Source organism: Camellia sinensis, chromosome 1, assembly GCF_055761805.1.
Source record: "Camellia sinensis isolate YWXY chromosome 1, ASM5576180v1, whole genome shotgun sequence".
Taxonomy (NCBI): domain Eukaryota; kingdom Viridiplantae; phylum Streptophyta; class Magnoliopsida; order Ericales; family Theaceae; genus Camellia; species Camellia sinensis.
In genome coordinates this window covers 253,769,463-253,780,762 of record NC_138961.1, presented here as the reverse complement: position 1 = coordinate 253,780,762, position 11,300 = coordinate 253,769,463, and the positions used below count along the sequence as shown (strand labels likewise).

Sequence of the window (11,300 nt, the reverse complement as noted above, 5' to 3'; positions counted from 1 at the left end):
TATATATATATATATATCAAGAGCAAACCAGAGAGGGAGAAGAAGGAAGGAAGAAAGGAAAAGAAGGAAGGCAACGGCAAATCCAGATTCCTTTTTCTCTGGGTCACTTCTGCAAATCGCTAGCTTTTCGCCGCCTTCTACGACTCCCTAGATCCCCCCCTCCCCCTCTCTCTCTCTCTAGTAAACTTGGAGAACTTTTTAGTTCTTTCTTTCATCTCAAAGACAACTAGTAGGTGAATATCATAACTTTGCTAAAGCTATGTAAATACATATGGATTAGCATTATGTTGGTGGGTTTGAGGAATTATCATTGCCTAGAAACGTAGAAACATAAAGGTTGTAGGACTTTGATTTTCACAGAACAAACTGAATCCTTTGTGATGATTTTGATGGGTTTTTTTGTGAGTATTTGTGTGAGTTGATCTTGGAGGTTCTTGGGTTAGAGTTTAAGTTTAGTTTTGAAGAGGTGGTTTTTTTTTTAATCAATTTCCTTTGAATTGGGATGATTGAGAAGTTGACAAACAAATTAATTGATAAAAAAATTGGGGGTTCTTTGAGATTATTGGTTGATTTAGGAAAATCTAATGTAGGTTAACTGAGAGGAGGACGGGAATGGTCTCGCCGTTTCTTGGAGTGGGAAGAAGAGAAGGCAGTGGAGAGAGAGATGGGTTTCAGGGTTTGAGAGATTTTGGAGAAGAGGAGAGAGAGGAAAGAGACTCTGGTTTGCTCATGTTCTATTTTTTTTATTATTTATTATTAATTGAAATTTTGTTCCAAAACGATGTCGTTTGTGAGCGCTGCAGGAATGACCGCAAGAGAGGGCGGCTGAGAATTTGGACTGTTTACCCACCCATATTTTCTACCGATCACAATAATATAGAATCACATTTTCTATTAATCACAAAACTATAGAACCACATGTCTATATTGGGTGATTACCGAATAATTACCCACACACCATGATAAGATAAGGTTCTCTGTAAAAGAAAAGTGTAGAACGATGGTGTGCATAGAAATTAGAAGGGGGAAGGGGCTCATCCTCTGGCTGTGCTTGCTGTTGCTGTGCGTACTAGTATCTCCTCCTCTCTGTCTCTCTCTCTCTCTCTCTCTGAGAGTATCAGCCTTGGCAAGTGAGTGACTAATAATAATGGCGGCGGCAGCTAAAGTAATAGTATCACAACAAACACGCCTTATATCTTCTCTATCCCCTTCTTATTTTTATTGTTATCCATCCAATTCCAAAACCAGAGAAGTCGCCCCACAACAACAATCAGCATGGCCACAGGGACGCCCTCTTCTTCTAGTACCCAACACCAACACCAAGAACAAGAACAAGAGCAAGAGGAGAAGGAAGAGGATTGTTGGTGGAGTAGCAGTCTCCTCTCTCATGGATCCCCTCTCGTATTCTTCAGATTCTTCAGCAGCTATTACTAATGTCCATCACCTGATGATGACGATGATCACGAGCCACGTCCCCGTCCCCGTCCCATCCTCCTCCAGATCGCTCCTTTTACTGGCTGATTCCGCTGCTGCCTCCGGAGGATATTCATTGGCCAGCTACTACACTTCCCTTGGTCTCTTTGTCATCTCTGTCCCTGGCCTCTGGTCTCTCATCAAGCGTTCTGTTAAATCTAAGGTTTAATTCTCTCCTCTCCTACCCCAATTAAACTAAATTATCCTCAATATTTTCCCCCTTTAGTTTTTTTTTTATTCCTTTTTTCCCCATCTTTTCTCCTTTCTTTTTTTTTTGGGGGGGGTAAATAAATGGTTTATGTGGCTTTTACATATTTAATTTAATTTTAAAAGAAAGCAATCTTATGGGTTTTTTTTTTTTTGGTTTTGAAATAAAGGTCTCAAATCAATTCAATCAATCGCATCATTTCATTAAAAAAAATTATATTTATATTTTTTGCTTTTGTTAATGATTGATGCTGTGTAATGTATGTTTTGGGGGTGAAATCAGATCGTGGAGAAGACATACATAGGGGAAGGAGAAGGGAAGAAGATGCCTAATCAGGTGGCTGGAGAAATACTTTCTTTCTTCACTCGCAACAATTTTGTGGTCATAAATACTGGAGAGAGGGAGACCATAACGTCAGTAACACCATCCCACCCCTTCCCTCTCTTTCCTTTTTCAATAATGGTAGGTATCATGAAAAAATTTTCATGAAAATAATCATAAAAGTTTTGTGACCTTTGAATTATGCTTAGAATAAAATAACATACACTAATCAAAGTAATGCAAGAATCATAAATCTTTCATGATTATTTTCATGAAAAAATTTTCATGATCCCTAATTTTTCTCACCTTTTTCTGCATCTCTTGTTTTTATTTCATTATTATCACAACACAACACAACACAATTTCAAACCCGGAATGTTACTCTCAACAACAAAAAGGGTATACCAATCACAAATTTTTAAACCCCCCCCCCCTCCCCAAATCCAATCACAGGTTTGGGTCATACGAGCGACATTCAGGATGAAAATTTTTTGCCCACACTAATAATGTCCACTTACTTTTTTTCCCTGAAATTAATTTGTTTAACAGCATTTCTCAAGGAATGAGGTGATGAATTTTTCATAAATATACTTTTGGAGCTCTCTTTGAATTTCAATAGGATATGCAACCAACCTCATTCACCTGCATGATTTTTATTTTTATGAAAACAAATATACTTTTTTTTGAATAAGGTGCCAACCAACTTAACTATTTAAATTCTTTGTAATTGTCTCCACTACTAAATAGCTGAGATTGAATTCTAATTTCATCCGAATTAGGAGGACTCGAATTGTGTAGCCAGCCATCACAGGTGAAAACACACACGCACACACTCCCTCTCTCTCTCTCTCTCTCTCTCTCTCCTACAACTCATTGATATGCATGTTTTTCTTTTGTGTAAAGGTTTGAGGGTATGATGGTTCCAAACAGAGGCCAAGCAGCATTGCTCACTTTCTGCACCTGCATAAGCCTAGCAAGTGTTGCCCTTGTTCTTACCATCACTGTTCCACAATTTGGCAATAATTGGTTCTGGCTTACCATCTCAAGTCCACTGGCGTAAGTAGTGCAGCCTCTCCCGTGTTTTTTTGTTTTTTTTGCTTAGCTCTTTGCATTCATTCAATTTGAAACTGGGTGACCATTATAATAGATGAATAATTATTTAATAATGTTTGTGGGGTGGAATGGAAACAGAGGAGTATATTACTGGAAAAGGGCATCAAGGAAGGAGCAGATCAAGGTTAAAATGATATTGGCAGAAGATGATGGAACCCTGTCAGAGATCATTGTACGAGGAGATGACCAGCAAGTAGAACAAATGAGAAAGGAACTACAGCTGAATGAGAAAGGAATGGTCTATGTAAAAGGCATATTTGAGAAATGATAGTCGATGATGATGATGATGTTCCTATTAACATCCCCCAGGTTGAATCAACCATTACTGCCTGGGTTCATCTCATTCTTATCTTCCTGTTTACTATCTCTTTTAAAAGGCGCAGCAACAAATAGATTAGATCAATTTGTCAGATGCACAGAAGGGGTTTTCCACATGCTATACAGTTAATATGCGCAACAAAATTTAGGTAACACAATCTTAAAGTCTGCATTTTTTACGCGGCGTTGTAATGGAATGAATGACTAGATATCGTTCTAGTAGACGAAGGGGAAGATATCTTTCTTCGGACGGTAACAACTCAAATTCACAAGCAAAGATAAACAACCTTGCGCACAAGGCAAATGGAGAGAACTCTGGTTATATTCTTAAAAAAAACTCTTTTTTTTTCTATCTGTCTATGTCTTTGCCACAGGGCTTACAAACATATTTATACTAACTACTAGATACTCAAACTATGAATTTCCTAATACAGAAATAAATACTAAAACACTCCCTTAAACTCTTGTACCAAATACAATGTATCAAATACAAAGAACCTAACCTTTAGACCTTGAAGAGTTTGAAAGACATGAATACAATCCAATGTATCCATGAATACAAGGAATGAAATGTATCCAATGTATCCATTAATACAAAGAATGAAGTGTATCCAATGTATCCATTAATTAATTTTCCTTTGAACTTGAACCTGTTCTGCATCAGTCTCCCCTTCTTTGAAAGAACTCGTCCCCGAGTTAACTAGAGGAATTGGGATATCTGGAGTCGTATGATACGCAAATAAGTCTTGGACATTGAAAGTTTTGGAGATGGCTAAATCTTCTGAAAGATCCACCACATAAGCATTATCATTGATCTTCTTCAAAATGCGAACAGGACCAATCTTCTTCTGTTTAAGCTTACTGTATGTGCCCATTGGAAACCTCTCTTTGCGCAAGTGAACCATTACCATATCACCAACTTCAAAAGTTTTCACTTGTCGATGTACATCTGCGGCAGTTTTATACTTCGCAGTTGATTCTTCCAATTTCTTTCGAACATCTGCATGAATGTTGGTCACCTTTTCCACCATATGATTAGCAATGATACTCATTCTTGGAAGCTTGGGAAAAGGAACCAAATCTAAGGTATGCAGCGGGGATCGAACATAAACAATCTCGAACGGAGACTTTCCAGTCGAACGGTTTGGCACATTGTTACAAGCAAACTCCGCTTGAGAAATAACAAAATCCCACTGCCTTGGACTTTCTTGACACAAACTCCGCAAAATATTTCCCAATGTATGATTCACTACCTCTGTTTGACCATCGGTTTGGGGATGACAAATAGTACTATACTGCAAAGTTGTATCTAGCCGCTTCCAAAGAGACTTCCAAAAATAACTCAGAAACTTGCTATCGCGATCGGAAACTATAAACTTTGGCACACCATGGAGACGAACTACCTCGCGAAAGAATAGTTGAGCAATATTGTTGGCATCATGTGTTTTCCTGCAAGGAATAAAATGCGCCATCTTCGAAAACCTATCAACAACAACAAAAATAGAATCTGCACCACGCTGTGTTCGCGGAAGACCGAGAACAAAATCCATGGATAGATCCTCCCAAGAAAATTCTGGAATAGAAAGAGGCGTATATAATCCAGTATTTTGTGCTTGACCCTTCACAGTCTGACATGTGTAACAACGCTTCACATACCTCTCCACATCTCTTTTCAACTGAGGCCAATAATATCGAGATTCGACCATAGCGATGTTCTTGTCTCGCCCCAAGTGCCCTCCCAAGCCTCCACCATGAGTTTCTCGTATAATGTGCTCTCGCAAAGACCCACGAGGAATACAAAGACGATCATCGAAGAATAAAAATCCCTCAAGTAGCAGGTATTTGCTAGATTCTTGAAAACCTGAATTGCACTGAGCCCATGCATCTTTAAAATCCTCATCATCAGCATAAAGCTCTTTCAAATATTCAAAACCAGAAATCTCATTTTTCGCAATGATAAGTAAAGAAGCTCGTCGACTCAACGCATCAGCTACTTTATTTAATTCACCAGATTTGTGCTTAAGAGAAAAGGTAAACTTTTGTATATAAGCAATCCACCTGGTATGCATTCGGTTTGGCTTAGTAGCATTCTGAAGATATTTGAGAGCTTGGTGATCACTATTTAACACAAATTCCCGTTGAATCAGATATGGCTCCCAATGGTACAAACTTCGTACTACTGCATACAGCTCTTGCTCATACGTTGTCCACTTCTGTCGAGCATCACTAAGTTTCTCGTTGAAGAAGGCTATGGGTCGGCCTTCTTGAGAAAGAACAGCTCCAATGCCAATACCGGAAGCATCATAATCAACCTCAAGCACTTTATCAAAGTCCAGCATGGCTAAAACCGGTGTTGTGGTCAACCTCTATTTCAAAACCGCAAAGTTCTGCTCTACAGCATCAGTCCACACAAATTGCTTATGCTTCATGCAATCTGTGAGTGGGGCAGCAATGGTACTGAAATTCCGCACAAAACGTCTATAAAAAGTTGCCAAACCATGAAAGTTGCGTACGTCAGTAATGGACTTTGGGGTTGGCCACTCTCGAATGGCTTTAACCTTAGCCTCATCAACCTTGATCCCTTTGGCACTCACAACATAGCCCAGGAAGATCAAGTTGTCTGTCAAAAAACTGCACTTCTTTAAATTCACATATAAATTGTTCTCATGCAAAACATTGAAAACTTTCATCAAGTGTTGCATATGCTCTTCTTCATCATGACTATAAATAAGGATATCATCGAAATAGACAACTACGAACTTTCCAAGAGGCTGGAATACTTGATTCATTAATCGCATGAATGTACTCGGCGCGTTAGACAATTCGAATGGCATAACAAGCCACTCATACAACCCTTCTCTTGTCTTGAATGCTGTTTTCCACTCATCACCGGGGCGGATACGAATCTGATGGTAACCACTTTTCAAATCGATCTTTGAAAATACTTTCGAACCATTCAATTTATCCAACATATCATTTAACCTTGGTATAGGAAATCTGTGCTTTACCGTGATCTTGTTGATGGCTCTACTGTCAATGCACATCGTCCAACTTCCATATTTCTTCAGAGTTAGCAAAGCTGGCACTGCACATGGACTCATAATCTCTCTAATTAGACCTTTTTGGAGCAAATCATTAACCTGGTCCTGCAAAATCTGAAACTCTTTCGGACTCATTCTTTAATGTGGCAGGTTCGATAAACTTGCTCCGGGAACAAAATCAATCTCATGCTGGATGTTCCGCATAGGAGGTAACCCTGCTGGCAACTCGTCTGGCGCAAGTTCTTGAAACTCGGTAATTAATGGCTTAACTCGCTTTGGTATCGCAATGATAATTTTTTTTTGTTTTTCACCCTTGACCACTAAAGCATAAACCAACTGCGTTTCCTTGACTTCTTTTATAAAATCTGGTATTATAAGGAAATATTCAGCATTGGTTGGAGAGGCTGTTACTCGAATTTCACGCCTCATAAGAGCCAAGACAACTTTTACTTTATCTTTGTAAAAGGTGTAAATATTCTCCTTTCCCCTATGCACAGTGTTCAAATCAAACTGCCACGGCCTACCCAACAACATATGACAAGCATTCATGTCGACCGCATCGCACAAAATCTCATCTCTATAATTTGGCCCAATAGAGAAAGGAATAACAGATTGTTCTGTTACTTTTGTTTCATCGACATCTGTGATCCAGCCAACACTATAAGGAGACGGATGTTTCTTTGTTGGAAGATTCAACTTATCAACCACAGTCCTTGACACGATATTTTCACTGCTACCTCCATCAATAATCAAATCACAGACTCACTGGTTGACGGTACAACGAGTTTTAAAGATATTGTGCCTCTGAACATCCTCTTTCCATGGTGTGTACATCAAACGCTGTACAACAAGCGATACACCCTCATCTTTATGGGTCCATTCTGCTAGATCTTCTTCTTCGAAATTCTCCTCCTCTTGTCTGCCTTCTTCTTCCTCATGCTCAACTACGTTGGCAGTACGTCGCTAGGGACAACGATTAGAATAGTGTCCAACTTCTCCACAACGGTAACACTTATCACTTCGTGATGGAGCGTAAGGGTCACTTTGTGTTCTTGAACTACTTGTACTCGACTTTGTATGAGACTGACCTTTCCATGGGGCCTTGTTCTGATTCTGAGAAGCTTGACTCTGACCCGCTTCAATGACTGCTTTTCTTTTACCCTGCTCGGACTGATTTTGTACTGGTGAAGGCATGACTGTCCTGGTAGAGGGCTGATTTTGAAAACCCATTCTTCTGGCTAATTACAATTTGGCCCTTGTTGCCAATTGAATGGCATCCAGCAATGTATGAACCGGTTGCATGTTAACCACATCCTATAGATTTGTACGCAATCCATCCACAAATCGCGCCACCAATTGTCCTTCTATTTCCGGTAAGTCGTTACGGGAAACTTAGCAGAATACTCATGGACTGATATGGCACCTTGTTGGCATCATTGGTATTGATGGAACAGAACCTAATCATAATCTGGAGGAAGAAAACGTGCTCTCATCAATTGCTTCATTCGGTGCCAAGCCCGAATCTTACTCTTGCCTTGTCGCATCCTAGACAATTGCAATTGCTCCCACCATGTAGAAGCACCGCTTTTCAGTTTGTACGCAACAAGTTTAACCTTCTTCTCTTCTTCGATATCCATGTAATCGAAGAACCATTCTACTTCATTCAACCAATCCAGAAAATCTTCGATGTTTAACTGCCCATTGAAGGAAGAGAGGTCCATCCTCATACGGTAGTTATTGTTGTTATACCGAACAACTTCTCTAGGCTTCTCGTACATTGCGATCTGCTCAAGATCATCATCTGTTGAATCACCATCGTAAACTGGGTTGTTTACAGCACGCTTAGGAGGAACCCCTAAGCGTCCAGGATTGTTGCCTACCCTTGGTTCACGAACATGCTGGCCGCGAGGCGCAATAGGATCCTCTGTTGTTGCTCTCTCGGCGTTGAGATTCAATCTATTGAGAAAACCAAGAATCTGGTCCAACTGTTGTTGTTGCCTCTCGATTGCACCCCACACAGCTTCATTGTTAGATTTTGGTGAAGTCTCACCGTCGTTGGCCATTGAGACAAGGGAGGACCTCGCTCTGATACCACTTGACGCAGCATTGTAATAGAATGAATGACTAGATATCGTTCTAGTAGACGAAGGGGAAGATATCGTTCTTCGGACGGTAACAACTCGAACTCACGAGTAAAGATAAACAATCTTGCGCACAAGGCAAATGGAGAGAACTCTGGTTATATTCTTAAAAAAAAACTTTTTTTTTTTCTATCTATCTATGTCTTTGCCACAAGGCTTACAAACATATTTATACTAACTACTAGATACTCAAACTGTCAATTTCTTAATACAGAAATAAATACTAAAACACTCCCTTAAACTTTTGTACCAAATACAATGTATCAAATACAAAGAACCAAACCTTTAGACCTTGAAGAGTTTGAAAGACATGAATACAATCCAATGTATCCATGAATACAAGGAATGAAATGTATCCATTAATATAAGGAATGAAGTGTATCCAATGTATCCATTAATTAATTTTCCTTTGAACTTGAACCTATTCTGCATCAATTTTGGACACCCCAATATTCATGACTGAATAAATTAAGCAGCCTCTCTTTAAGGTATCAAGATACTGGACCGTGTATGCACATATGCAGCATGAACCAGACAACTTGTTCTGTTTTCAAACCAACACTAACCGTCAACGTTGGTTGCAACATCCAAGATGAACAAGTGTTGCTGAACATTCCTAAAACGTGAAGGGGTAAAAAAACAAATACATCTGCAACAGGCATTGGACTATTTTTTTCTTTCTCTTTTTCTTTCCTACAAAAATTAAACACATGCGCTAGATTCTACAAGATTTAGGCCAATGGAAAACAACCTCATCTTCAGTTCTCAACCAATAAGCAGCTTGCTCTCATCCAAGAAAGTGTAAGGAGGTACCGCCAGATTGTAGGGTGGGTGCCGGACCCTTACGAATCTTGCTAGAGGTATCATAATGAGAACCATGGCATGGGCACAACCATCCACCAAAGTCACCGGCATTTGGTATGGGGATGCAACCCAAATGGGTGCAGACCCCAACTACAACAAGCCACTCTGGCTTTATAACTCTCTCTGAGTCTTTCTGTGGGTCACGAAGAGACCTCACATCAACACTGCCAGCTTGATATCCTCCTTGGTTCGGTGCCTGTAAATATTGGCTTTCCACGCCACTTGACAGTTGCAGTGGCACCAGGCTCAATGCTGGAGAGATCAGCCTCTATAGAGACCAGTGCAAGGGCATCCTTACTGGTTGACATGCTGAGAACAAAGTTGAGGATAAGTAGGCGAATCAGCGAAGCATATACAAACTTCCCACCAGTTGAGACAAAATAGGCGAATGCCCGCTTGCTCGGTTCACCTGGAGGGTAACGCTCATGATTGTACTCATTGCAAACTATCTTTGGAGTTGGGTTCTTAATAGTTGCCATAGTTGCAGGAATGTCTAAATAACACTGCTTTCCCTTTTGGGGGTGAGAGACTGATGCAAAACCTGCAACAATCATCATCCATAGTATTAATAACATCAAACAAACAAAGATTAATACATCTCATCATTCCAGCAAAAGGAGGACCGGTAAAAAAGGACATGAATGCATCAGCTGATCCAGCTAATATACTTTGTAGAAGAGCTTGCATTTTGAAACAAAATTGGGAGTCGTCTTTACCGACTTTGAATTTACCCAAGATAGTGCAAAGATCAATTAATTAAAGGAAGAACAATGCTTATTGCAACTATTTAATGTCACAATCATGGTTCTACATCGTAATATATTGGTACAAGTACAGATATGGGCCATGCTTGGTGTCTCGGTATCAAACAGCTCATCTCAAACTTAATGGCTTTGCAGAATAGTAATGGATATGATTTATGCATTTTCTATTAATATCGCATCATTAGCTTTCACTTTTTTAATGATTACTAATTACATAATCAGAAATGTTAAGACTCACGAGTCAAAACCAGTGCATCAAATTCCCATAATGTGTCGAATAATATAAGGAACTCACTAACTCAGCTCCAAGTTGTAGCAAATAAAATAATGATAGGAGACAACAAAAACATGAAATAAGGAAAGAACTTTAACAAAAGCCGGATTGTAAAGAAAACATACCTACGATCTGAATAAAAATTTCACCATTATTTTAAACTATATATATTGGACTTGGAGGCAACAACAGAAACACAATTAGAAGTCGATAATAGGAATTTAGAGTCTCTAAATAGAGACATCGTTTTTTTCTTATCCTTTAAGCTTTGGTTTATAGATTTGAAGAGGGATTCGAAAAGAAAAAAGAAAAAAATAAATAAAATGTGATCAAATATATTTAAATTTTATTTAATTTTACACATATTTTTTGTTTCTCTCTCCAAATCTATCAACCAAGAACTATTCTAATGTCTAGTTAAAAATCTTCTTATTGCTAAAATTTAATATGGAAGTCAAGATTGAGCTCTCTGGCCAGTAGCCTCGCTAAATTTTACGGCACAAAATGTGGCAATAGTTAAATTTTAACAAGATCTCTTCTCTCTTTTATCTCTCAATAATTCACAAATGATATTTTTATTCAACTTTTTGGGAATGAAATAGAATAAATAATAGGGAAAGTTTCAATTCAATGTAAGTTTTGAAACGACACTGAAGGCTAATTTTTCGTAAATAATAATTGTAGTGTTAGAATAAATATTAAAAAATATGATATTTTTTGAGAATATTCATTACTAAAATTTGAGCTTTTGACTAGCTATTTTAGCAATCAATGGGAGATGCT

At 38.8% G+C, this 11,300-nt stretch overlaps 1 protein-coding gene and 1 pseudogene across 1 annotated transcript; one reads left to right on the top strand and one right to left on the bottom strand.

The window, feature by feature from the left end:
- The first annotated feature begins 861 nt into the window (after nucleotides 1-861).
- On the top strand, nucleotides 862-3,525 carry CCB1 (cofactor assembly of complex C). The gene is made up of 4 exons (XM_028233712.2): nucleotides 862-1,636; nucleotides 1,964-2,094; nucleotides 2,906-3,058; nucleotides 3,194-3,525. Exons 1-4 carry the CDS (start codon nucleotides 1,148-1,150, stop codon nucleotides 3,381-3,383), a joined length of 963 nt encoding a protein of 320 aa, XP_028089513.2. The 5' UTR covers nucleotides 862-1,147; the 3' UTR covers nucleotides 3,384-3,525.
- A 5,712-nt stretch (nucleotides 3,526-9,237) lies between these two features.
- Nucleotides 9,238-10,129, bottom strand: LOC114289884 (cytochrome b-c1 complex subunit Rieske-4, mitochondrial-like; annotated as a pseudogene).
- Nucleotides 10,130-11,300: the final 1,171 nt, after the last annotated feature.

Bases quoted from the DNA above. Each gene is read 5' to 3' on its own strand.
- CCB1 (XM_028233712.2), top strand. From the start codon at position 1,148: ATGGCGGCGGCAGCTAAAGTAATAGTATCACAACAAACACGCCTTATA. The intron at 1,637-1,963 runs GTTTAATTCTCT...GGGTGAAATCAG, and splicing joins AGCGTTCTGTTAAATCTAAG to ATCGTGGAGAAGACATACAT. The intron at 2,095-2,905 runs GTCAGTAACACC...TTTTGTGTAAAG, and splicing joins GGAGAGAGGGAGACCATAAC to GTTTGAGGGTATGATGGTTC.